Genomic DNA, 27,939 nt, shown 5'->3' on the forward strand with positions numbered 1-27,939 from the left:
GTGGCCCTGCGGGCTTATGGGAAATGTAGTCCCGAAGTTTGACGGACCACCCCTCGGAGGACCCTGGGACGGCGTGCAGCCCCTTACATCTGCGCATGCGCACTGCTGCGAGCGCGCCGGTGGCCGCCCTTCCCCCACCTGCAGCCGCGAGTGGGTGACAGGGCCCCGGTCTCCGCACCTTGACCCAGCCTGGCCCTGCGCCACGAGCGGAGGCTGTGCCCCTCCAGGTAGGAGGGGGCCTGCCAGGGCGCCCCGCGGGGCCGCGGGGGCCGAGGGGCAGGGGCCGAGGGGCGGGCTCGTGCCCGCGCGCGGCGGGAGCCCAAACTTCGGAGCCCCTCGGGGCGGCGACCCTCGGGGCGGCGTCGGCGGCTGCCCGGCGCTGTCGGCGGCGCGGGGCTGGCAAGGCCGCCCGGCCAGACGTGCGGGGGCGGGGACGGCGCGGGGGCGGGCGGCGGCGCGGGCCGGCCTCCCTCCCTTTGTCCGGCGGGGCGCCTCCGACCGGCCGCGAAGGTCTCCGGCCGCGCCGCCGTGCTCCGAGAGCCGGCGGGCGTGCGCGCGTGCTCGTGACCCGGCGGGCGGCGCAGGGCGAGGCCGGGGCGGGGCCGGGCGCGCCTCAGAGCGCGCGGGTGCCGCGTGCGCCGCGGCCGCAGCCTCGCGAAGGAGGGCGGCCAGAGCGCCCTGGCGAGGCGCGGACGGCGACGCCGGGACCTCCCCGCCGGGCCCTCAGCCGGGGCTCCCCGAGGCGCGCATTTCCACTGCGTCTCCGCTCGTTCCCGCCCTTACCCGAGGTGGCGCAGCCAACTGGTCCCGTCACACGAACGGCACAGTTTTTATTTTGCCTCTTAATCTTGCTCACCAGTAGTTTTTACCGGGGAGGCGTTACGATTCTTTCAGTGGTTGAATTGACTGCTCTTCTTTTATTGGACATCCCCAAACCTCCACCGTTTTGAGATTATACACCTTTGCTAATGATTCCCACTGATACTTTAGAATAAATTATATGTTAAAAATCTGTTCGTGCTTCGACGATCCAGTTGATGGTTACATTTAATTAGGGGGCATGGACACCTTTATAATGTTGGGTCTTACTATAGGCCTTCCCATTTGTTCAAATTTTTCATTTTTTCCCCCATTAAGAGCCCTTTGTAAGTTTTTTCATGAGTATTTGCGTTTTTATCTTATTCTTTTGTAATTTATTGCTATTGAAGATGGAATCTTTTCCCCATTATTTCATTTTTTCTCTCGTATTTGATATTTCCCACTTTGCTTATTATGTGTATCTGAGATTTCTCCTCTTTCTCCCTAATTAGTGTAGCGAGTGGTTATTAATTTTTTTAATATAAAAGAATAACTTTTTAATGTCTGTACCATCTGTAGTAATGTCTCTCCCATTATTATTGACATTGATTTTAATGCTATAACTGTCCTCTAAATACTGCTCTAGCTGCACCCCTCAAATTCTGGTATGTTTTGTTTTTCATTTCCATTTAGTTTTTTAAACTTCCCTTGTGACTTCCTTTTTCACCCATTGGTGGTTTAGAAATTTGTTGTTTAATTTCCAAACATTGGGGATATTCTAGATCTCTGTCTATTGCTGATTTCTAGTTTAATTCTGTTTTGGTTAAAGAATATACTTTGTTACATAATTCAGTTCTTTAAACCTTGTTGACTTGTATTTCCCTGGAGGTCCAGTGGTTAAGGGTCCACTTGCCAATGCATGGGACATGCTTCAATCCTGGGAGGATTCCACATACCTGGGGCAGCTACTGTCCATGCTCAGCAACAACATAAGCCACCACAGTGAGAAGCCTGCACACTTGGATGAAGAGTAGCCCCCACTCGCTGCAACTAGAGAAAGCCTGCTTGTAGCAGTGAAGACCCAGCACAGCCAAAAATAAAAATAAAAGTTTTGTTTTATTTTATGGCCAAGGATATGTTATACCTTGAGGATGTTTTTTATGTACTTTAATGACTATTGTACAGTTAGTGGTAGAGTTTTCTATAAATACTAAATGGGTCAAGTTTGTTGGTAGTGTGGTTTAGTTTTTTTGTATCCTCACTGGTTTTCTATATGAGTGTCTTGTCACCTACTGAGAAAAGAATCCTGAATTCTTGAGCTACAATTGTGGATTTTGCCTATCTTTTCTTTCAGTTTTATCAACTTTGGGTTCTTATATTTTGAAGTTCTTTTGTGCATAAACATTTAGGATTGTTACGTGTTCTGGTGATTTGATATGTTTGTCATTGTCATTTATCGCAGTGACATTATGTAATATCACACTTTATCCCTGGTAATTTTTCTTAGTCTACTTTGATATTAATCAGTCCAGCTTTCTTTTGATTAATGTGTGCAAGGAATCTTTTCTTATCCTTCTACTATTTTTTTCCCCACTGTGCTGCATGTCATGCAGGATCTTAGTTTCCCAACCAGGGATAGAACCCATGCTCCTTGCAGTGGAAGCCATCTTACCCACGGGACTGCCAGGAGAGCCCCTGTACTTTTTGTTTTGATCTAGCTGTTGTTGGTGAAAATTCAATTAACAATCAAGAAGAAAATTTTATTTGAGCCAACCTGAGGATTATAACCCAAGAGACAGACTTAGGAGCTCGGAGAACTGTTCTGCCTGTTAGATGTTGAAGGCATAGTCATATACTTTGTTTTGAACTTTTAATTTTGTGTTGGAGTATAGCGGATTAATAAGGTTGTGATAGTTTCAAGTGAACAGCAAAGGGACTCAGCCATACGAATACATGTATCCATTCTCCCCCAAACTCCCCTCCCATCCAGGCTGCCACATAACACTGAGCAGAGTTCCCTATGCTGTCCGGTGGGCCCTTGTTGGTTATCCATTTTAAATACAGTGCTGTGTACATGTCCATCCCAAACTCCCTAACTGTCCCTTCCCCTCAGCAACCAAACAAAGTTTGTTCTCTAAGTCTGTTGAGTCTTCTTCTGTTTTGTAAGTTTACTTGTATCATTTCTTTTTAGATTCCACATATATAAGGGATATTAGACACTCTTCTGACTACTTCAGTCAGTGTGACAATCTCTTTTCCATTTTTTTTTTTTTTTTGAAGTAAAGCATGATACTTTTATTAATACTTAAAAAGATAAGGAAAGACCTTTGGAGAATAATACAAGAACAAGAAGTCATAGGAGAGAACCAAAGCAAAAGATTAGCTATGAAACTTATCGTTGTTGGTTAGTTGCTAAGTCGTGTCCCACTCTTTTGCTACCCCATGGACTGCAGCCCACCGGGGTCCTCTGTCCATGGGATTTTCTTGGCAAGAAGACTGGAGTGGGTTGCCATTTCCTCCTCCATCTTGTCCATTTTTGAGACAGAGGATCATTTACCAAAATGACATACTGACATAAAGTTCACCAAGTATACAGTAGTTCAAGTAAGCACATGCAGAGTGAACCTCAAGTCATCATGACCCCTTACAGAGTTGAGAAAGAATGTTACTCTTTTAAGAAGTTACATTGCTCACATCAGAAGAAAACATCATTATGGCAAGTAGGCATTCCTACCTTTGAGGAGGTCTGGTTAATGTGAAACGCAGATGGACGTATCATACTAAATAGGGAGGGAGGAGGCTCAAATAAACTTCTTGAGTGAATCACAGTGAACTTTTAAATATATTCCAATGCTTTGTGTGTAAGGTAAGATCTTTAAAACTATACTTCCATCAACAATTTCATCATCTCATCTTTTATGCTATTAATGTCATATTTTACTTTTACATATCCTATAAGTTCACAAAACTTTTCTGGTCTTTTTGCTTTAGACAATCAGTTATCTTTTAGATTGATTGAAAGTAAGATAAAATGTCTTTTATAGTTCTCTTCATTTTAACCACTCCCAGAGATCTTTATTTCTTTGTGTAGATCCACATTTCTGTCTGGTATCCCTTCTACCTGAAGAACGTCTTTAAAAATTTTTTATTAAAAAAAAAAAAGAATTTCTTTTTTATTGTAGTATAGGACTACTGGTAATGCATTCTCTGTTTTTGTTTGATAAGGTTTTTACCTTATTTCACTTTTTTTTTTTTTTTTTTCCCCGAGATATATTTGCTGGGTATAGAATACTGGATTGGTAGTTTTTTCTTTTTTTAAAGATGTCACTACATTGCCTTCCAGCTTATATAGTTTCTGATGAGAAACTGATTTTTTATGTTGAGTCCTCTGTACAGGCAAACCTCAGAAACAGCATTCAGTTCCAGATCACTACAATAAAGCAAGTCATATGAATCTTTTGTTTTCTCAATTCATATAAATTTGTTTGCCTTTATACTGCAGTCTATTAAGTCTGTAATAGTGTTATGCCTAAAAACAATGTATATAACTTTATTTATTTGGCTGTGCTGGGTCTTAGTTGCACAGGCGAGATCTTTGATCTGAGTTGCAGCACGTGGGATCTTTAGTTGTGGCAGGGCCGTCCCTGGTGGCTCATTGGTAAAGAATCTACCTGCCCATGCAAGAGAATTGGGTTCTATCCCTGGGTCGAGAAGATTCCTTGGAGGAGGAAATGGCAACCCACTCTAGTATTCTCACCTGGAAAATTCCACAGATGGAGGAGCCTGGTGGGCTCCAGTCCATGGGGTCATAGAGTCAGACATGACTTCCTGACAGCACACACAAGGGATCTTCCGGTTGGGGCCTGTGAACTCTTAGTTGCAGCATGTGGGATCTTGTTCCCCAACCAAGGGTCAAATCCAAGCCCCCTGCTTTGAGATCGTGGAGTTTTAGCCACTGGACAACCAGGGAAGTCCTCTACATACCTTAATTTAAAAATGCATTATTACTGGGACTTGCCTGATAGTCCAGTGGCTAAGATTCTGTGCTTCCAACGTAGGGGGCCTGGGTTCAATCCCTGGTCAGGGAATTAGATCAACATGCCACCACTAAGAGTTTGTATGCTGCAATGAGGAGATCCTATGTCTGAACTAACACTGAAGATCCTGCATGCTGCAGCCAAGACCCAGTGCAACCAAATGAATAAATAAATATTTTAAAATGTTATTACTACAAAGTGCTAACCATTATTTAACAATGCTGAGTTGCCACAAACTTTTAATTTGTTTTTTAAGAAGAACAATTTAAAAAAAAAGATATGTCTTTATGTAATATGTCAGGTTTTTTTTTTCTGGCTGCTTTCAAGAATTTCTCTTTAACTTTGACTTAAATATTATATGTCTAGGTGTATCTTTGTTTTGTTTTTTGATACTTACCCTTTTTATCCTAGTTTTTGGATCTGAGGTTTGATATTAGCCATTTTTGGAAAATTCTTGGACATTATTTCTTCAAATACTACTTGTAAAAATATTTATTTATATATTTGGCTGTGTTGAGTCCTAGTTGCAGCCCGTGGGATTGTCATTGTGTCATGTGGAATCTTTTGTTGCGGCCCCCAGAGGATAGTTGTGGCATGCGGGCTCAATAATTGCAATGAGCATGCTTGATTGCTCTGAGAGGCATGGAATCTTACTTCCTCAACCAGGGATCGAGCCTGCACCCCCTGCATTGGAAGTGCGGAGCCTTAACCACTGGACTGCCAAGTTTTTGGCAACACATTATTTTTGAAAATAATTATTTATGTATTTGCCTGTGCTGGGTCTTAGTTGGGGCGCATGGGATCTTCAGTCTTCATTGCAGCACATGGGATCTTATTTTTAGTTGTGGCATGCGAACTCTTAGTTGTGCAAGTGGGATCTAGTTCCCTGACCGAGGATTGAATCTGGGCCCCCTGTATTGGGAGTGTGCAGTCTTAGCCACTGGACCTCCAGGGAAGTCCCTCCAATACATTTTTGTTAGGCCATTTGATATTGCACTACAGCCCTTGGATTCTTTGTCCTTTTCTTTTTTTAAACTTCCTTTTTGTGTCTCAGTTTGGGTAATTTCTTTGGACCTATCTTCAGATTTACTGAAAATTTTCTCAGCTCTGTTGTAGCACTGCATATTGAAGATGGTCTTTCAACTCTGTTACTGCATTTTTTTTAGCATTTCCATTTCTTTCTTGATGGTTCCGTCTCTTGAAGTTCCCTGTTTGTTAATGCATTTTGTAAATCTTTTCCACGAAGCTTTAATATATGAATCATAATTTTAAATTCCCTGTTTGATAATTTAACCAGTTATGTTTTCTGTTGTTTTGTCAGGTAATATTTGTCTTAGTCTTACCTTTTCAGATGTTTCATAATGTTTGATTGAAAGTGGGTTCTGCCAGCATGATCCTTTTTGCCCTTTCTGAACAAGCAAAAGGACTAGCCCACGAGGTGGAATTTTCTCAGATGATGTGTAAGGATTTATAAACAAGTCATCCTGGAAGTTCTGAGGCAAGTCAGACCTTTAATAACAATACCTTCTGTTTTCCTCTATTCCAGTTCTGCCTTCATAGTTCTCTGCCTTTATCCAGAAGCTGCAGAAAATGAACAAATCCCAGGTGAGTTGTTTATTCCTAATATTTCTGTGCATTTGAGGAAATATATAAGGACCTAGAAAATGAAATGAAAGGTATAAATGAGTAAAATTCAGAAAAACATAGTAAGAATAATCAATACCAGCAGACAAAAAGTAAAATCAAGTTAATCAGGTATTAAAAAAAAAAGTTAAGTAAATCAAGTTAATTAATTAAGCAATTCTTGCATTGATTATGAATACCACTTCCTTGGTTCTCGAGTATTAGGTCTAAATTAGTTTTATGAACGTTCATATAGATGGTGTTTTGAGCAGCATTCCCAGGAAGAAAAACAGGTTATTATTTTGTCTCTGGTTATTTCATATAGCATTCTTCAGGGTAATACAGTGTGTATTTTATTTTTCCAGTGAGATTAACATGATGCCAGAAAACTCACTAAAGATCTGGATATGTATTTAAATTCTCCCTCTAACTTAAATGAGTTCTGTTGTCATTACTTTCTTGAGTAGCATTCCAGAATGTACTTCTACATATTTACACAAGTACAGCTTATTATGAGATGGCATACTAATTATACTGTTCTGTTTATATGTGTTTTGTTTTGCTTTTAATGAATAGACTTCATTTTTTTAGAATAGTTTTGAGCTTACCGAAAATTTCAGTGAAAAGTACAGAATTCCTTTTCTCCCTCTGCACACATGGTTTCCTCTGTTATTAACATCTTGCATTAATGTGGTATAGCTGTTAAAATTGATGAGCCAGTACTGATACTCCACCTAAAGTTCATAGTTTACATTAGGATTTGCTTTTGGTGTTGTGCATTCTGTATGTTTTGACAAATGTGTAATGACATGTATCCACCATTATTGTATCTTAGAGAATAGCTTCACTATTCACAAAATCCCCTGTGCTTCATCTATTCATCCCTCCCTCCCTTTCCTTGAGCACCTGGCAGAATTGGAGGGGCAGTAATATAATGTGTATATATATATATAATATATATATATAATGTAATGTATATATATATATCAGTGGTTTCTTTTTCCAGAATGTTACATAGTTGGAATCAGTCAGTATGTAGCCTTTTCAGACTTCCATTAATAATCTGCATTTAAAGTTCTTCTATGTCTTTTCATGACTTGACAGCTTGTTTCTTTTTAGCACCCAATAATATCTCATGGTCTGAATGTACCACTATTTATTTACCCATTGAGCAATTGAAGGACATCTTGGTTGCCTCCAGGTTTTGACTGTTACGAATTAAGCAGCTATAAACATGTCTGTGTAGTGTGTTGATGAATGTGAGTTAATCATTTGGGTAAATGCTGAGGAAGACTAATGCGGGGTGGTACAGCTAGATGGTGCAGCAAGAGTAGCTTGTGAGAAGCTGCCCAGCTGTCTCTCAGAGTGTCTTAGTGTCTGCACTCCCACCAGCAGCGAGAGAGTGCGTGTTGCTCCACGTCCTTGCCAGCGTTTGGTGTTGTCAGGGTTGTGAACTTTGGCCACTTTAATAGCTGTTTCACAGTATAATTAGATACTTCTCTGACATCTTAAGTGTCTTTACACACGTTTACTTTACCATCCGTATATCTTTAGTGAAGTGCCTGTTAAGGTCTTTGGCCCTTTAAAAAAAATTATTTTTTAACTGAAGTATAGTTGATGTACAATGTTGTGTTACTTTCTGCTATACAGTGAAGTAATTCAGTTATACATACATATGCATTCTTTTTAAAAAATATTCTTTCTCATTATAGTTTATCATAGGATATTGAATATAGTTCCCTGTGTTATATCTTGGGACTTCGTTGTTTATCTGTATGTAATAGCTTATATCTGCAGACCCTAACCTCTCACTCCATCTCTCCTGCAACCCCCGCCGCTTGGCAACCACAGGTATGTTCTCTGTGGGCATGATTCTGTTTCTGTTTCACAGATAGGTTAGTTTGTTTTATTTTTTAGATTCCGTATATAAGTAATTTTATATGGTATTTGTCATTCTCTTTCTGACTTACTTCATTTAGTATGCTATTGTGTGTGGCCCACTAGTGGATTCCATTATACTTAAGTATCTGATCTCTTTTGGATTCTCTTCCCCTGTAGCTTATGACAGTGTTGAGCACACTTCTTTGTTCTGTCCAATGCTTGTTCATTTTTCTTTGATGTATCTGTGGGTGTCTCTTTATGACATTCTGTCTGTGTATAAGTGTGTATGGTTTCATCCCAATCTCCTTGGTTATTTCTTCAATCACTGTATATTTGCCTTTTTTAAGCCTAAGCCTTTGTCTAACTCTGGGAATCTCTTTGCATTTCCTAAGTTAATTCATTGTATTTATTTTTAGATTGAGGTTTAGGGAATCCCCTGTGCTGTTTTTCTTTTCAGATTGCATTTGTAAGGCATTCCCTAAGCCAGTTGTCTCTGTCTCAGTTACTTGATATAGTGTGATCATCTCCAGTATCTGCCATGTTGCTGCAAATAACACGATTTCATTCTTTTCTAAGGCTGAGTAATCACAACTTCAATATATAAACCTGGGTGCATAGGTGTTGTGGTTGCTTCCATATCTTGGCTATTGTAAATAATGGGTTCCTGAACATTGGGGTGCCTTATTTCATAGTATAGTTTTCCATGCATATAGGCTTGGACAATCTTGCTGTAGGTCTGGGTTTCGTTTTAAAAGAACCCGCATAAGGTTCTGCATCTTGTCTCAGCAATTTCCATTCCCACAGGCAGCGGAGGAGGGTTCCCTTGTGGCTCAGCTGGTAAAGAATCCTCCTGCAATGCGGGTGACCTGGGTTCAATTCCTGGTTTGGGAAGATCCGCTGGAGAAGGGAAAGGCTACCCACTCCAGTATTCTGGCCTGGAGAATTCCAGGGACTGTATAGTCTATGGGGTCGCAAAGAGTCAGACACCACTTTCACTTTCAGTATTTATCCCTGTGTTGAGGTATTATGGCTGCTTTGGGGCCTTGGCGCCGGGAAAGAGTGCCTTCCTGAAGTGTGGGGTGCCTGTGTTGTTTCGAAGGATGCATTTCCCAGAATACAGGGCCTGCTGAGGGCTTGCAGGATCTCCTGGTAGGTGCTCGTTTTGTTTTCAAGGAACCTGCATGAGGTTCTCCATTGTGGCTGGTCGCAATTTCCATTTCCAGGAGCAGCGGAGGAGGGTTCCCTTCTCTCCCTGCGGGTCTCCAGCGTTGATTGTTCTGATTTGCTGGTGAGGGCTGCCTGATGATAGTTGGTTGTAGGTTTGCTTGGCATTTCTCTAAGAGTTAGGAGGCGGAGTTTCTTTACAGGTGCGGATAGTTGGTTTCCACTAAGTGTGAGGAAAATTTACCGTTTGCGGTCGGGTTTTGAAAGTCGGGCCTGTTTTGAATTCTGTCTCTCTGAGCTACCCTAGGTTATTTGTCGAGGGCGGGGTCATTTAGCTTAATCAGGCAGGCCTCTGACTGGGAAGAGCCTGTTCAGTTCAGTCACTCAGTCGTGTCCGACTCCGTGCGACCCCGTGAACTGCAGCACGCCAGGCCTCCCTGTCCATCACCAACTCCCAGAGCTTATCCAAACCCATGTCCACTGAGTCAGTGATGCCATCCAACCGTCTCATTCCCTGTCGTCCCCTTCTTCTCCCGCCCTCAATCTTTCCCAGCATCAGGGTCTTTTCCAAGGAGTCAGCTCTTCGCATGAGGTGGCCAAAGTATGGGAGTTTCAGCTTCAGCATCAGTCCTTCCAATGAACACCCAGGACTGATCTCCTTTAGGATGGACTGGTTGGATCTCCTTGCAGTTCAGGGACTCTCAAGAGGCTTCTCCAACACCACAGTTCAGAGACCCTGGTTTGACGATGTTGTTCCAGGAAACGGCCACAAGGCGGAAGCACTTTTGCCGGCTCTGGTCAGTCAAGTGGGCACCCAGAACCTGAGCTGTAGAGTAGCGTGCAGACTGCCCGAGTAGGCACCAGAGAGCTTGGGTGTCCTTCCTCCATGCCCCTTTCCTTTCACAAAGCCCCCTCACCACCCCCGGCCTGGCCAGAGCCATCTCAGCCGCCAGAAAGGTGCTGTGTTGAGGCTGTTTCCTATATACGTGGATTCTGTAAGGAAGAAGTTAAAATTGGGAACCCCCCACCAGGAGAAATGGAGATGGGAACTTTAAAATGCTTCCAGCCCAGAGTGTCCAGGATTTTGGGGGTGCAGTAGCCCCGGTATAGGTGCAGGAGTGCCTGGCAGTTTGCTTAGCTGTGGCGTGTCCCAGAGGGGACCAGGCGCTGTAGATGCAGTGAGGGCTTCTGCGCCCGCACACCCTCCACAGCCCTGGGGCCGGGCCGGGCCTGGCCGGCCCGGGGAGCCGAGGGGCTCCAGGGGTGTGCCAGCACCCCGGGCAGCAGGCCTGAGGGGTTGGGTATGCGTTTGTTTTCATTTTCTCCTTTCCCTGAAACGTGTATTTTGCACTGGAGCCTATCGATTCCTGTTGCCATGTTTGTTTGTGGTGGAACAAGCAGTGGGTTATGTTCACACGTCTGTTCCTTTTGGACTTACTCCCCCCGTAGCTGCTGACAGTGTGGGGCGCACTTCCTGATTCTGTCCGGCCCGTACTTGCTCGTTGTTCTCGATGTGTCTGTGGGTCTCCCTGACCATGTGTCTGTGTCTCCGCATGGATTGTTGAATTCCAGCTTCCTCGGTGATCTTCGCACCCCGACCCCCACCCCCAGGGTCCGTCTTGAATTTGATAAGCTTACGTTTGCTGTGTAACTGGGAGTCAGACTGTGTTTGCTAATAAGTTTTAGTTGATTGTATTTTTCGATTCCACCTATAAACAATACCCTGTGCCATTTTTGTCTGTCTGTGTGACTTACTTGACACACCAAGATCATCTCTGGATCCTTCCACGTTGCTTCAAATGGCATTTTTTCATTCTTTCCTATGGCTGAGTAATTGAGGCATATATGAAGCATAGCTTCAGTGTTTACCCCTGTGTGCAAGGACTTTATGGCTGCTTTGGCGCCTTGGCACCGGGAAAGAGTGCCTTCCTGAAGTGTGGGGTGCCTGTGTTGTTTCGAAGGATGCATTTCCCAGATACAGGGCCTGCTGAGGGCTTGCAGGATCTCCTGGTAGGTGCTCGTTTTGTTTTCAAGGAACCTGCATGAGGTTCTCCATTGTGGCTGGTCGCAATTTCCATTACCAGGAGCAGCGGAGGAGGGTTCCCTTCTCTCCCTGCAGGTCTCCAGAATTTATTCTGATTTGCTGGTGAGGGCTGCCTGATGATAGTTGGCTGTAGGTTTGCTTGGCAATCTCTTAAGAATTAGGGAGGCAGAGATTGTTTCAAGGTGCGGATAGTTGGTTTCCATTAAGTGTGAGGAAAATCTACCGTTTGTATTTGGTTTTTGAAAGTCGGGCCTGTTTTGAATCCTGTCTCTCTGAACTACGCCGGGGTGTTTCTCAAGGGCGGGTTCCATCAGCATCCCGCAGGCCTCTGTCCGGGAAGCACCTGTTCGCCCCTGGTTCAGCGGTGTTGTTCCCGGAAGCGGCCACAGGGCGGCAGCACTTCCGCCAGCCGCGGTCTGCGCGGTGGGCACCCAGAACCCGAGCCGGTGTGGCGTTCCTGGGTCGTCAGGGAGAGTGCAGACCGCCGAGGAATCGCCGGAGAGCCTGGGTGTCCTTCCTCCGCGCCCCTTTTCTCTCACAACCACCCTCCCACCCCCTCCCCCTGGGTCTGAGACGGCAAGAGCCATCTGAGACCCAGAAAAGTCCTGTTTTGAGGCTGTTTCCTACATAGGTGGAGAGACTGTAAGAAGCTGAACTTGGGGACCCCCCTCCCAGGAGAAATGGAGACAGGGGGACCTCTCCAAGTGCTGCCAGCCCAGGTGTCCGGGATTTTGGGGGTGCAGTAGCCGGGTGTAGGTGCCAGTGTGCCTGACTGGTCAGCTGTGGTCTGCTCCAGAGGGGCCCAGACGCTGTAGAGGCAGCGAGGGGTTCATGTCCCGGCAGCCCTCCTTGGTGCCCCAAGCCCCACAGTGTCCAGCCCATAGATCTAGGCTGCTGGGTCCCCAGGGCTATGACACCACCCAGGTCACCGAGGCCCGGGTGGACGAGAGTGGTCATTTTTTCTTCATTTTCTCCTTTCCATGTAACTTTTTTTCATGGAAATATAATAGTTTTACATTGTTTTTAGTTTTAGATAGAAGAAATTTATTTAGTTATATATGGAGTTCTAATCAAGTTGGTCTTGAACTTATCAGAACCTTTAAAGTCATGTATTCGGTATTGTAAAAGTATTTATTAAGTTAAAAAGAAGTATGCTGAAGACTCCATTTTGTCCGGACTCATAACACCGTCACTCTTCCTTGCTGCAGTCTGTCCTTCTGCTGAGGGAGCTGGGAGGATGCACCAACAATGCCCCCCATTGGATGCGCTGGCTGTTTCCTGTGCTCGCTACCACATACTGTTGTCCATTAATGTCCTTCTACAGCTAAGGCTGTCCTTGGACACCGGAATCATGGTGAACTGTCTTTCTTCCAATAAAACTGGAATGTTACCTCATCTCCACGGGTCCTTTCACAGGGGTTCCCACCTCCATCCTTCCTCTGGTTCCACCTCCTGCTCACAGGGTCCTAACAGGTGGTTTTCCCGGGATTGCAAGTTACTCAGGGATGACAGTATCGAGGAGGACATAGTGAGCCTCAAGCCGGTGGTTGTTTGGTCAGGTGTGTTCCACTCTGATTTCCATGTCACAAACAAGACTTTCTCTATGGCTCACTTTTCCTGAGACCACAAAACGGGCTGAAGGAAATTCTGAAGCCTTCTGGCCATTTTTCCTAGCAGCAACTCTTATACTGGTGCTTACAGGCACTTCTGTGTACTAGGTCTGCTGTGCCTTAAATGACAGGTGCCCTCACAAAAATACTGTCGGTAATTGACAACGACTTCAAATAGAGAAAGACTTAAGAAACCAGTTTCAAGAGTTAAATTTTACTCACATTGTTTAAGAAATTAAGAAAATGAAAAGATTTGTAACATCACTAATTTTGGGGTAAATGCCAGTCAGCAATACAATGAGCTGCCCCTATGGCACCATTCAGAGCGGCCCTCCTCACAGAAATTACAAAGAAGAAATACAGGAGTGGGAGAGGATAAAAGGGAAACCCCCGGCTTCTGGTGGCCATGTCAGTGGTAACAGCCTCTAGGAAGATCAGTGTGGGGGTTCCTTAAAAATCTTAGAAGAGGTACTTCACTGGTGGTTCGATGCTTCAGGCTTCGCTTTCCAATGTAGAGGATGAGGCTTTGATCTCTTGTCGGGAAGCTGGGATTCCAGATGCCTGGTGGCAGTAACAACCAAAACATTACACAGAAGATGATTGTAACAAATTCAATAAAGGCTTTAAGGATAATCCACATAAAAAAATAATCTTAAAGAAATTCTAAGAATAGAGCTGCCAGATGATTCAGGAATTCCGTTCCCAGACCTGTGTCTAGGGAAAGCACAACTGGAAGAGACACGCACCCTAGGTTCTCTGTAGCACTGTTGCTAGGAAGTATTTATGTATTTGGCTGCCCCAGATCTTAGTTGTGGCACAAGGCATCCTCAGTCTCCACTGCAGCATGTGGGGTCTAGCTCCTTGGCTGGGGATCAAATCGGGACCCCCTGCATTAGGAGCTCAGAGTCTGAGCCCCTGGACCACCAGGAAGTCCCACTGTAACGCTACTGACAGCTGCCAAGCGTGGAAGCACCAAAGTGTCCACTGGTAGGTGAACAGATAAAGCCAGTGGAACACTACTGGCTCGTGAGCCAGTGATGCCATTGGCAGCAGCACGGAAGGACCTGGAGATGCTGCTGCTGAGTGATGTAAGTCACACTCAGAAGGCACGCGTAAGGTGTCATTCATAGGTTGAGTGTAAAACTTGGTAGTCATGAACTAATTTACCAACAAGAAAGAGTCACAGCTATAGAAAACAAACTTATCATTACCAGAGGGGAAAGATGGGGCCGACGGACAAGCTAGGAGGCTGGAATATACATACATTCTTGTATATGGAGAAGAGCTAATGGACAGGGACCTACTGTACTCAAACTGTACTTACCTAGATGGAAAAAAGTCCAAAACTGAGAATGTAGGCACCTGTCAATATGTGAGTCAGGTTGGTGTACACAGAACAAACAGTATTCCCCAGTTTAAAATACAAATGGTTATTCAAAGAGAAAAACAGAAATGCCTACTATATTCCCTTGGGCCCCGTTCACCAAGGCTGTGTCACATCCCTGGTGCCTGAGCAGACTTGGGTCCCAAGGCTGGACTGTCATGAAACGCAGGGTGCTGGGGCGGATGTACCAAGAAACGTGTCGCCTTTGACCCGTCGTGCCTGGTCCCCTCTGCGTGGAACCACAGTCTTCCAAGTGCAGGGGCAGCCAAAACAGGACTTGGGCAACCAAAGGACGGTGGCCCTTTTGGCCTGGAAGAGATCTGAAAGGTCACCTCATCGCCACCTCTCCTGTGGGGGGTGACCATCTCCAGCCTGCCCCGTCGGAGCCGCCCGCCTCCGATGACAGCAGCCACAACAGGAGGTTTCAGGGCTCGGGCTCTGTCTGGAGGATGAGGGGCAAGAGAGAGGAGACACAGGCCCTTGGGTGTCTGGTCAGGCGCGTCCCACTCTAATTTGTAACCAAGGAACGGGGCCTTCCCTCCCTCAGGCTCACATTCCCTGAGTAACCAGAACCGGGCAAGAAGAAACCCTGCCACCTTCTGGCCATTTCTTATTAAAAAACAGCTTTAAAGTCAGTGCTTAGGGGCACTTCATAATCACCAGACCTTTGGAGCTGTAAATGACAGGGGCCCTCAAAAAATGTCTTGGGTAGATAATCACAAACGACTTCAAATAGGGTAGGCTTTCAGGAACCCAAGTTCAAAAGGTAAATTTTACTCATGAAAAGCTCCTCAGCATTGCTAATTATTGGGGAAATACAAATCAATACTCCAGTGAGGTATCCCCTCACAGCAGTCAGAATGGCCATCATCACAGTCTACAAACAAGAAATGCTGGAAAGGCCATGGAGAAAGGGATCCCTCCTAAGCCACTGTTGGGAATATAAACTTGGTAACAGTCACTGTGGAGATTAGTATGGAGTTTTCTTTACAATCTAAAAACAGACCTGCCAGATGATTCAGTAGTTCCACTCCTGGGTGTCTGTCCAGGGAAAACCACACTTCGAAAAGGCACATGCTCACAAGATTCCCTGCAGCACTGTTTACAGTAGCAAAATGTCCACTGACAGATGAATGGATAACGATGTGGTAGAAATATTCTGCAGCCATAAAATAAAATAATGCCATTTTCAGCAACACAGATGGACTTAGAGATAATAGTGAAGTCAGTCAAACATATAAAGGCAAATATGATACCACTTACAGGTGGAATCTAAGTGAAAGTAGCTCAGTCATGTCCAGCTCTTTGTGACCCCATGGACTGTACAGGCCATGGAATTCTCCAGGCCAGAATACTGGAGTGGGTAGCCTTTCCCTCCTCCAGGGGATCTTCCCAACCCAGGGATCGAACCCAGGTTTCCCACATTGTGGGCAGATTCTTTACCAGCTGAGCCACAAAGGAAGCCCCAGAATACTGGAGTGGGTAGCCTCTCCAGGGGATCTTCCCAGCCCAGGAATCAAACTGGGGTTTCCTGCATTGAAGGTGGATTCTTTACCAACTGAGCTATCAGAGAAGCCCAGTGGAATCTAAAAATTGCTACAAATGAAATAATTTACAAAACACAATCTCAGATGTAGAAAGCAAACTTACAGTTACCAAAGGGGAAGGGTTGAGGAGAGGGATAAATTAGGGGGTTGGAATTATCATATACACCCTAGAAAAGAGATCATTAAGCATCTACTGTATAGCACAGGAATATGTACATACCCATGTATGTTAGTGAATCGAGTTGCTAAATACTTAACCACAACATTAAAAAAAAAATTTTTTTTTGGTATGGACCATTTTTTAAATCTTTATTGAATTTGTTACAGTCTTGCTTTTTTAATGTTTTGGTGGGTTTTTTTTTTTTTTTGGCAGCAAGGTGTGTGGGGTCTTAGCTCCCCAATCAGGGGTCGCACCGCACCCCTGCACTGGAAGCCGAAATCTTAACCACTGGACCTCCTGGGAAGTCTTAGCGAACGTGACATCTTAAGTGAACTACTCACCAGTGTAAAACCAAAATTAAATTCAGAAACAGAGACACGCCTGCTGCATTCCCTTAGACCTCACTGATCCCGGCGGGTGTCACATCCCTGGAGCCACAGTGGGCTCGGGCCCCAAGGCTGGACTGTCTGTGGCTGAGCGCCCCCCGCCCCCGACCTGTAGTACCAAGAGCGCCCCGAGACCTGCAGCTTCACACGTTAGGAGCTTCGTGTTTGTCCCCGCACCGAACATAGCTCGGGCACATATTCTGTGCTTACGGATCTTTCAAGTGATACAGAAGTGAGACCCTTCTCCTGAGGTCACAGGTGTGTGGACAGGAGGAAGAGGCTCAGATGAAAAAGGAAAGAGTGAAGTTTGGGGGAACTCTGGAGAGGGAGGGCACTAGCCCATCCTTCAAACAGCACCCGATCTTCCGCACGCCCTGTCACAGCCACACGCTCCATGTTCCAGGTCCTCTCACACAGGCCTCCGGCTGTCAGCCCAGGACTCAAGCAGTAAGTTTCTGAGCCCAGAGTCTTGCCTCTGGTGCGAGAATGCGCCGTTGGAGCACAACCAGCCTCCCGCAGTGTCCAGGCTCTGTGCCTGTTGGTCAGGCTGTAGGTGCCCAGTGGGGTCCTGCCAGCAAGATTCTGTCCCCTCTGTGAAGCAGCCAGTTTGGGCCAGAGAGTCAGAAGCACATGCTGAGCAGCTCCTTCTCTCTGGGCACTCCCTGAGGTTACAGCAGCCCCACCTCCAGGCCATCTCAGATGCCGAAGCCCCCGACTGGGCGGGAGACCTCCAGTGGGCGTCTGCTCTGAAGGCGCACTAGCCTCCTACCTGCTCTCAGCCCACGCAGCTGCATGGTTTGGGGACCTCCGGCAGATTTCCTCCCTCTGTCTCTGTCTGCAGTGAAGTTACCTACAGAAGTTGAGGGTTTCATGGAGAAGGAAGATCTTTGAGTCAGTGTACCTCAGCCCTGAGAAATTTATATCAAAAATGAACCTGAAATACTATGTTTGTCTCCTTTTGTTTCTAAAGAGAAACAGCTCTAGTTTTCTAACTCATACAAAGTTATTTTCTTTGAGTACCTAACTTGTGCTCATGTAGTTCGTGCTAACAGAAATACAGAGATAACAATTTCTGGTCTAAAAAATCATAACATCTAATGGGGACAGTAAGAGAAATAAGGTTTTTTTGTTTGTTTGTTTGTTTTTTTAAGAAAGCAGATTGAAATACATGCCACATGAGAAATACAACCAAAGTCCTCCAGGATTTAAAAGAGGAGGGACTCAAATTATGGAAGGTCCCATCTAGGCCATCTGTGACCTGATCCAAGTGGGAGGATCTGTGCAGAGAGAGGAGTCAGGGGAAGGAGGGTGGAGGAGGAGTTTGAAATGTGTTGAACGCTGGGCTAGTCACTAGTTTAAGAGATAATGGATGACGTTTCTATAGGATCCAGCTGATCCTATAATTAGAGCTATACTTTAGAAAAACCATGCTAGTTTATAATGTGGAGTAGATGAGAATACGAAGAGACAGGAAATCAGAGTTAGGAAGCGTTGGTAGCAGCTGAGATGCAGTGAAAGGAAGCGAAGGTTAGACTTGAGGGCTCTACAGCTTGCCTCTAAGGGTGAAGACTGATCTTGGTCCTCTGTACTCAATTTATTCCTTGGGAAATTAACCAGTGTTCCTGTTTTTGTAACGAATTTCAGAAGTGATCTGAAAACAGGAATAAATACTTACTACTGGGAAAATCTTGCTTGTTGACCTCAGTGATATTGATCCTAGGCATCGATGCCTGCCACCAGCATTCTCTGCTCCCAGGCCGCACGGTAAAGATTCCTGCAGGATGTTGTAAGACAATACTTCTGGGCTACCTGAAAATTTGTGCAATATGACTAGGTCATTTGTAGTGTTCGGATCTTTATCTCATATTTTTTTCTTACTTCCTATAAGTTTTCCTGGGCTTCCCAGGTGGCACTAGAGGTAAAGAATCTGCCTGTCAATGCAGGAGACGCAAGAGACGCAGGTTCAATCCCTAGGTCGGGAAGATCCCCTGGAAGAGAAAATGGCAACCCACTCTTTTTCTTGCTTGGAAAACCCCATGGGCAGAGGAGCCTGGCGGGCTACAGTCCATGGGGCTGCAGAGAGTCGGGTACAACTGAGCATACACACATAACTTCCTGAGTCTAAGAACTTTTAAGATCTGTTCTCAGCAACTTTCAGGCATGCAATACAATATTATTACCACAGTCACCCTGCTGTACATTATCTGACTTACTTTCTAAGGGGAAATTTGTACCTTTTGGCCCCTTTTACCTAACTTTCCTACTTCTACCATCTAGCGTCTGGCAGCCAGTCTGTTCGCTGTATCTACATGGTTGTGCTGATTTTTGTTTTTTAGATTGTACACATAATTGAGACCATAAATCTTTATCTGACTTATTTCATGTAGCATAAGGTCCATGTTGTCACAAATGGCAAGATTCCATTCTTCTTTATGGCTGAATGATATTCCATCAGTGGATACTCAGGTTGTTTGCATATTTGGTTTTTGTAAATTATACTGAAATAAACACGGTGATAAATCATCTCTCAGTATCCTCGGGGAGTTGGTTCCAGGACCCCCCTTAGATACCAAAGTCTACAGATGCTCGAGTTCTTTATATAAAAGGCGTGGTATTTGCATCTAACCCACATACATCCTCCCATATACTTTAAATCATCTCTAGATAACTGAAGCTCCTCTCGGCTGCTAAGCTTCTGCACTGTCCGTCGAAGCCTCCGTGCTTCTGCGGCACTCTCCTTCCCCTGGCGGTCCAGTGGCTAAGACTCCACACTCCCAGTGCCGGGGGCCCAGGTTCAATTCCTGGTCAGGGAACTAGATCCCATATGCCACAACTCCATGCATGCGCACGTGCCAGCCAGCCAGCTGGTGGAGTTCGGTGTGTGCATGCCCACCTTGCCCGCCTGCCTCACGCCAGGTGGGGAAGGGGAGTGCACTCAATATGCCAGCAAATTTCGAAAACTCAGCAGTGGCCACAGGAGTGGAAAACGTCAGTTTTCATTCCAATCCCAAAGAAAGGCAATCCCAAAGAATGCTCAAACTACCGTACAATTGCACTCATCTCACATGCTAGTAAAGTAATGCTCAAAATTCTCCAAGCCAGGCTTCAGCAATACGTGAACCGTGAACTTCCAGATGTTCAAGCTGGTTTTAGAAAAGGCAGAGAAACCAGAGGTCAAATTGCCAACATCTGCTGGATCATCGAAAAAGCAAGTTAGTTCCAGAAAGACATCTATTTCTGCTTTATTGACTATGCCAAAGCCTTTAACTGTGTGGGTCACAATAAACTGTGGAAAATTCTGAAAGAGATGGGAATACCAGACAACCTGACCTGCCTTTTGAGAAACCTGTATGCAGGTCCGGAAGCAACAGTTAGAACTGGACATGGAACAACAAACTGGTTCCAAATAGGAAAAGGAGTACGTCAAGGCTGTAGATTGTCACCCTGCTTATTTAACTTATATGCAGGGTACATCATGAGAAACGCTGGGCTGGAAGAAGCACAAGCTGGAATCAAGATTGCCCAGAGGAATATCAATAACCTCAGATATGCAGATGACACCACCCTTATGGCAGAAAGTGAAGAAGAACTGAAGAGCCTCTTGATGAAAGAGGAGAGTGAAAAAGTTGGCTTAAAACTCAACATTCAGAAAACTAAGATCATGGCATCTGGTCCCATCACTTCATGGCAAATAGATGGGGAAACAATGGAAACAGTGACTGAGTTTATTTTTTTGTGCTCCAAAATCACTGCAGATGGTGACTGCAGCCATGAAATTAAAAGACGCTTACTCCTTGGAAGGAAAGTTATGACCAACCTAGACAGCATATTAAAAAGCAGAGACATTACTTTGTCAGCAAAGGTCCATCTAGTCAAGGCTATGATTTTTCCAGTGGTCATGAATGGATGTGAGTTGGACTATAAAGAAAGCTGAGCGCTGAAGAATTGATGCTTTTGAACTGTGGTGTTGGAGAAGACTCTTGAGAGTCCCTTGGACTGCAAAGAGATCCAACCAGTCCATCCTAAAGGAGATCAGTCCTGGGTGTTCATTGGAAGGACTGATGCTGAAGCTGAAACTCCAATACTTTGGCCACTTGATGCAAAGAGCTGACTCATTTGAAAAGACCCTGATGCTGGGAAAGATTGAAGGCAGGAGGAGAAGGGGACGACAGAGGATGAGATGGTTGGATGGCATCACCGACTCAATGGGTGTGGGTGTGGGTGGACTCCGGGAGTTGGTGATGGACAGGGAGGCCGGGCGTGCTGCGGTTCATGGGGTCGCAAAGAGTCGGACACGACTGAGCAACTGAACTGAACTGAGGTAACTTAAAGTGCCGTGTATAATGTAAAGGATATGCAAATAGTTATGTCTTTATATACATATATATATATATATATATTGTATATATATATAGGCACCACACCTGTAAGAATGGCTATTTCACTGTGATTTTGATTCGCATTTCCCTGATGAATAGTGATTCTGAACACCTCATGTACCTGTTGGCCATTTGTATGTCTTCAGAAAAATGTCTGTTTCCTCTGCCTGTTTTTTTAATCATATTGGCGTTTTTTTCTGCTAAATTCACCCCTCATCAGATGCGTGACTTGCAAGTATCTCCTGTCATTTGGTAGATTATTTGCAGCTCGTGTCTGACGAGGTTTCCGTCTGTTGGCGGTTTCCTCTGCTGGGCAGAAGCCTTTTAGTTTGTAGTCTCATGTGTTAGTTTTTACTTTTCTGCCTTTTTCATGGTGTGGATGTGGTAGAGAGATCTTTACCCATGCTTCATAGTTTATCTTGTAATTGGAATTTCATATTCTGCCTTTAAATATTCAGAGCTTTAACTCTTTAAATATTGTCTAGTTTGAGACCTCGAAAGTAATGCGTATACGAGCAACACCACTAACTGGTAGCATTAAATACTGCACATTAATATTTAATCTGAATGTCTGCCAAACATAACAGCGCTGGGATTTATGGGAATCTGAATAAATGCTTTAACTATTATAAAGGTATTTTTGGAGGCATGACAAAACAATGAAATTTTACAGTTGGTGTCATATGTAAATTTTAAAGATGATTCTTTTACAACATAAAGTATGTTTTTATGTGTCCTTCCTGCATCACCAAATGCTGATCATATCAGAATAAATAGCAATATGCCATTTCAGGGATCAGTTTCATTCACCGATGTGACTGTGGACTTCACCCAGGAGGAATGGGAGCAACTGGACCCCTCTCAGAGGATCCTCTACATGGACGTGATGCTGGAGAATTACAGCAACTTACTGTCAGTGGGTAAGGACAGCTTTCGGGTATAATTCAAGGTTTCGGTCCTCTCTCAGTTACCCAAGATTACAAGCTTCTGAATTACTAGGTGGTTTTGGTCTCAAGCTTCATGTATTAAAGCTGAGGTAGTACAGAATCTGAAGTTCTGCCGCCTTTATTTTCAGGCTTTCACAAGTCCAAACAGTTAGGAGTGATGTTCCATTATCAAGGTCTCTAATATTATCAAACCAGATTTTCAAGTTGGGTCAGTAAGAATAGTTGTGGGTATCAGAGTTAGAATTTCCAGTCAGAACTTTCTAGGGAGGGACTTCTCTGGTGGTCCAGTGGCCAAGACTTCACGTTCCCAATTCAAGGGGTCCAGGTTCACTCCCTGGTCAGGGAACTAGATCCCCCGTGCATCACTCAGACCCATTGTAAGCCAAATTCTGCCCCCCCCCCCAAAAAAAGGAACATACTAGGAAAAATGTGGAAGGTGGGAAGGAGAATCTTATAGAAGCCAGTGGAAGTGATATCCTAGAGATTATGAATGGGTTGGTACCTTTGAAGTATTGTTTAGGAATCTGTTTTTCAAATCCCTAAACCTTTAGAGAAAGCTGAGGACAGATGACTTGTGCACCTCATATCTTGAGTCATGCCTCCAAACATCAGTCTCTTCCTGCTTAGCTTTTTTCCTGTTTCATTTTTATATCTATTCGCCTCTCGTACTCAAGCCTTGATTCTTTCCTAGCATGTTTTAAACCTTTGTTTCACGATTAGTTTCTCTTTCATTAGTATTGTCATCTAGCCAGAATGGTGACTTCTGTATTGTAGGTCATGGGAATTGGAATATAGCCTCAAGGGAAATACACATTTTTCAGTACAAGAGTGACACAGATGGCCTCAGGACCCCGAGGGTCAGGAATACCCAGTAATACAGAGATGGGAGTAAAGGGTCGCACAGCATAGGTGATCCTTGGGATTCCTTGGAATAAAAGCAGGGACTTAGACTGGTTTGAGAAAGAAATTAAACACATGAAAGGAGAAAAATAAGATATAATGATAGAAACACTTTCTCCAACAACTTTGATTGAAAAAAATAGTGCACCCAGCAGTAGCATTGAGTGATTCTGTCAAAAGGATCCTGGATGCCTTTTATATTTTCTACAGAATATATGAGTTTCTGGATTTTGCCTTCCAACTTGCAAAAGTCTGACTTTGGAGATTTGGAGCTCCGCATAGGATTCTGTCTGCAAACCTGTGAGAATGTTGCCTTTAGGAGTTACTGGTAAACTTGCTAGAGGAACAGAGGAGAGGAAAGGGGAAAGAGCCTTGAGTGTGTTGATGTGGCACCCATCCGACCACAGTTAAGAGTCTCAGCATTGGCTGCTCAACTTAGATCTGTCTGGTTTTTTCCCTTAACATCTACTTAATATCTTGTTCTGTGTCAGCTGGTGTCCTTGAGGACACCAAGTCTCATTTGTCTCTGGAATTGCCAGCCTTCCCACATCAGTTGTTTTTATTTCACTTTACCCACTTTTAAGGCCGTTTTGTAATCTGGGGTGTTGTCTGTGTCCATTTTGCCACAGGCTTTGTCTTTTTCTTTCATTGTTTAAGAGCTAGGAAACCTTGGAACTGGGGACTTTTTTATACTGAAAGACTGGGTCCCAAACTAAAGAAAAAGACAGCCCTGCAGTGGAGCATTTGTGGAGCTTCACATTCTGTAACATTATGGTGAAAAGGTTGACAGTATTTCATGTGCTCTTTCCTAGAGGTATGGAAGGCTGATGACCAGATGGAGACGGACCACAGAAGCCCAGATGAGCAGGCGAGACCGCTTGTAATCTTTAAGGACCAAACCACAATCGAAGAAAGAGATAATAATCTCTTTGGAAAAACATTTAACCTTAGTGCAGACTTTGTTTCTTTAAGACAAGTACCCTATAAATATGACTTATATGAAAAAACTTTGAGATATAATTCAGACTTACTTACTAGCAATAGGAACTATATAAGAAAGAAAGCAGATGACTGTAATGGATTTGGAAAAGCACTCTTCTATCTGAAACAAGAGAAAACCCATCCTGCAGTGGAATACTCGGAATATAATAAAAGTGGGAAAGCCTTCAGCCATAAAGAAGCCATTTTTAAACACCAGAAAATTAGGAACTTGGTGCAGCCGTTTATCTGTAATTATTGTGACAAGGCTTTCTCGTTTAAATCGCTCCTCATTAGTCATAAAAGAATACATACTGGAGAAAAGCCTTACGAATGTAATGTGTGTAAGAAAACCTTCTCCCATAAAGCAAACCTCATTAAACATCAGAGAATTCATACTGGGGAGAAACCCTTTGAATGTCTGGAATGTGGAAAAGCATTCACCCATCAGTCAAACCTCATTGTACACCAGAGAGCACATATGGAGAAGAAGCCCTATGAATGCAGCGAGTGCGGCAAGACATTTGCCCAGAAATTTGAACTTACCACACACCAGAGAATTCATACTGGAGAACGACCCTATGAGTGTAATGAATGCGCAAAAACCTTCTTCAAGAAATCCAATCTCATTATACACCAGAAAATTCACACAGGGGAGAAACGCTATGAGTGCAGTGAATGTGGAAAATCCTTTATCCAGAACTCACAACTCATTATACACATGAGAACTCACACTGGAGAAAAACCCTATGAATGCACTGAGTGCGGAAAAACTTTCAGCCAGAGGTCAACTCTTAGATTACATTTGCGAATCCACACGGGAGAGAAACCGTATGAGTGTGCTGAGTGTGGGAAAGCCTTCAGCAGGAAGTCCCGACTCAGTGTCCATCAGAGAGTTCACACTGGGGACAGACCCTGACACTGCAGCCCACCTGTGCCAAGGAGAACCCGTCCCACGGCGAGGAACCTCACCAAGGTGCTGAAGGAGCATGGGAACTCTTACTGCAATCTGTCAACTCAAATGTGTAAAAACGGGGTCCCCTAAGAACAATATTGTACCAACAGTTAGGTATGATACCCAGGTAAACAATATGTACTAGAATACATCCAACTGTAAATAGACAAACTCACCTGTATTACAGTGAGCTTTTAGAAATCCTGAGTGAATTATTCAGTAATGAAGTATTCTGGGCCGCATAAAGGAGCTAAAGACAGTACTCTACGGATTCAGTGGTTATGTGCAAGAATATGCCACACACACACAAAAAAAATGATGTATTTTAGATCTGCACATGTAAATTTAACAGACACTGAGAGTTTGACATTCTTTTCCTAATAATTAGGACATCCAAACACAATTTTCCATCCTGAGCGTCACGTATTTTTCAGTACCTTACAATCCAGGATGCATTCCAGAGAGCACACGTTATCTCCTTGTGGGCACACTGTTACTGAGTTGCCTCGTCAGTCAACAGAAGACAGTTTAGCCTTCTGGGTTTGCTGAAGACTTCCCAGAAGTATTACTGACACATAAGTAGGCAAGTGTGAGATAACTGGGAAACTGAAGAGTGAAAAGGAGGCAGTGTGCGGCACGGAGCACGGGCTGTAAAGAAAGCCGCACGGGTCGTGTGCCTGTGTTTCACTGGGGTGTTTACGTACAAATGCATGTCTTACCAAAATGCTGTATAACCCAGGAACCACTTGTATTTTTCTGTGTTTCCCTATTTCTCTTAATATTTTATACATTGTCTTGCAACAAATAGGATGCGTGTGTAGTTCAAGTGTCACATTTCAGAGACTTAGAGAAATAATTTATTCTAAGTAACTGTCAATAAATGTCATATTGCTTTTTAAAACCTCCATATGCATAGTCCACTTTAGAAATAAACTTCTGCAGAATTCTACTTAAAGGAGATAATTCTGCTTCCATGAGTCTGTCATCAACCAAAAGCATTTCCCTATGGAATCTGACTTATGTAAGTTATCTTTCTTTTAAAGACTCACAAACACTTTATTAACCTAAAAAATTTCTTATTTTTGCATAACTCAGATACCATTTTAGGCCTCATTTCAAATACACAAGTTCCTTTCCTTATTCATCACAGATCATGTGTTGATTCAGCAAATGGCTGCTGTAACTGGCCTTTCTTTCTTGTTATTTTTGGTGATGTGCTGTGACTGTATATGAACATGAGTGATTTTCTGAACAAATCTGTCAGCATATCCATAGTCCAGTAAGTCTTGTCTTTCTAAACTGTCATCTAATGGCAAGGAAGCCGCGGAAGAGGGTCACTTCATACACTGCTGTTAGAAATATAAATTGTGACAGCCTCCTTGGAGATAATTATGACTCTGTCTTTTAACATCAAGAACATACATCCCGTTGACCCTTGGACAGCACTGGTTTAAAATGTGCAGGTCCGTTTATCCACAGATTTTTTTCAGTGAGTATGTACTCCAGTCCTCTGTTGGTTGAATCTGTGGATGCAGAACCTTGAATACAAAGGACCGACTTAAGTTATACTTGGGATTTCAACTACACTGAAGGTCTGTGCCTTTATCCCCTGTTGTTCAAGGGCCAACCCAGCAGACTTGCTTTTGGGAATCCATCCCTAAGAAAAAAAGTGCCAGCACCTTAAACTGTATATTTATCAATGTATATTGTATTTTTTGGTAAGGACAAAAAAAGGAAACAATATGAATGACCATTGGTAAGAAAATCATTGAACAAACTATGGTAAAGATGTACCACAGCTAGAACGTAATCCATGGAAAAGAGCGTGCAGGGGCAAATGCCACCAGGACAGATGGGGTGGGGGACTGTGTGTGTGCGTGTGTGTACACCAGGACAGATGGGGTGGGGAGAGTGTGTGTGTGTGTGTGTGTGTGCACAGCAAATTTTGTAAAATTAAAATCTAAAAACTGTGTTAATTTGTATAGCATTTTACAGGTCTGGAGAATAGAATTCTCTGAAGTAAAAATGGAGGTTTTTCATGCATTCCTTGGTCGCTGACATTTGTTTATGGTGGAACACCACCATAACCCATGAAAGTGGACACGGTCCACAGCACAACAAGGAGGATAGCTCCGTCACCCTGGGCAGCAGCCAGCTGCTGTGCTGTGCCCTTAGCCTGTGTTCCCAACAAGAGCGCATATCTGACAGTCACTGCTCACATGATGGAACCTTAAAAAAAGGCTAATAAAGACAGAAAAACCATTGGAAAAAGTGCAGGGAATGCCAAGGTTATTACTACTATAAATTAGCAAATTATACTGCTTTGAGAAAGTTCAACATAACCGCCTTTATAGCTGCACAGATGACCAAAAGGGTGACTGTCCTTCCATGAGCTGTTTGCTCCCAAGGCCCTAGAAATCCAGATGAGAGCTCATCATGTCTTCTTTTCTAAGTGCCCTGGGATTCTCATACAGCGGACTGGTTTTAGAGGAACCTCCTCCTAAAGATGAGTTCTTTGCCTGGACATAGGGCTGTGTGCACCAACCTCAGAGCAGGCTGGGAGCAGGGGCTGTCTTTTCACTGGTGAGCTGCAGGCCAAGAGGGACAGACAGTTTGCACAACAAACTACTGTCTTGACTCCAAGACCCACATCCACATACCTGGCCCTGTGACCTTTACTCCACTGATTTTAATTAGACATTTGTTTTCCACTTCCACAGATACCTTTTTCCTAACTAGAGTGCTTAAGTATTTTAACTTTTCCACATTGTTTCATGCTCTGTAAATCCAAAGTTGGAATCCTCTTCATGGTATAAAGCTGGCCTGGCTGAGTGGAATTGGCCTCACTCTCCTGTTGGCCTCAGGACTGGTCAGACGGGGACAGAGCTTAGCAACTCTGAGATGTGAGACCAGGGTCCTGAGGCCCCAGGAGGCTCGGCTCGGTGTGGTGTCGCTGGAGGTTCACCCCGGCGGCCCTGCCGTCTCCTCTCACGTTCTAACCTCTCGGGTACAGTCCGTCCTCATCTCTTCAGCTGAGTGACCGACACACAGCCCTGTTCCCAGCCGGGCAGCTGGTGTGGGCAGTCAGGGCACTGTGCCCTCCTGGGCCGTGTCTGGCTCAACCCCTTATCTGAAGCCAGGTCCCG

General features: G+C 44.3%; 1 protein-coding gene and 1 long non-coding RNA gene across 5 annotated transcripts in view; one reads left to right on the forward strand and one right to left on the reverse strand.

Annotated features, from left to right (window-relative positions):
* Nucleotides 1–27,744, forward strand: ZFP1 (ZFP1 zinc finger protein). 4 transcript variants are annotated; one of them, XM_043898062.1, is made up of 5 exons: nt 1–227; nt 6,382–6,440; nt 16,462–17,081; nt 21,807–21,933; nt 23,673–27,744. In XM_043898062.1, the coding sequence occupies exons 3-5, from the start codon at nt 16,920–16,922 to the stop codon at nt 24,755–24,757; spliced, it is 1,374 nt and encodes a 457-aa protein (XP_043753997.1). In that variant the 5' UTR covers nt 1–227; nt 6,382–6,440; nt 16,462–16,919; the 3' UTR covers nt 24,758–27,744. The 4 variants fall into 4 exon arrangements, with proteins under 4 accessions (XP_043753997.1, XP_043753999.1, XP_043753998.1 ...); XM_043898064.1 differs by lacking the exon at nt 16,462–17,081 and having other exon boundaries at nt 5–227; nt 21,791–21,933; XM_043898063.1 differs by lacking the exon at nt 16,462–17,081 and having other exon boundaries at nt 7–227.
* Nucleotides 13,531–27,939, reverse strand: part of LOC122691506 — a 31,729-nt gene continuing 17,320 nt past the window's right edge. The window contains exons 3-6 of the long non-coding RNA XR_006340427.1: nt 18,310–18,443; nt 17,404–17,484; nt 15,548–15,700; nt 13,531–13,718 (exon numbers count right to left, since the gene is read on the reverse strand). This is a non-coding gene — a long non-coding RNA (uncharacterized LOC122691506). The remainder of the gene's footprint in view (nt 13,719–15,547; nt 15,701–17,403; nt 17,485–18,309; nt 18,444–27,939) is intronic.

The sequence above is a fragment of the Cervus elaphus genome, chromosome 4, assembly GCF_910594005.1.
Source record: "Cervus elaphus chromosome 4, mCerEla1.1, whole genome shotgun sequence".
Taxonomy (NCBI): Eukaryota; Metazoa; Chordata; class Mammalia; order Artiodactyla; family Cervidae; genus Cervus; species Cervus elaphus.

Excerpts from the sequence above, each read along its gene's own strand:
- ZFP1 (XM_043898062.1), top strand. The coding sequence starts at position 16,920 with ATGAAAAAGGAAAGAGTGAAGTTTGGGGGAACTCTGGAGAGGGAGGGC. Across the intron at positions 17,082-21,806 it reads GTCAGCCCAGGACTCAAGCA|GGATCAGTTTCATTCACCGA; the intron begins GTAAGTTTCTGA and ends ATGCCATTTCAG. Across the intron at positions 21,934-23,672 it reads CAGCAACTTACTGTCAGTGG|AGGTATGGAAGGCTGATGAC; the intron begins GTAAGGACAGCT and ends GCTCTTTCCTAG.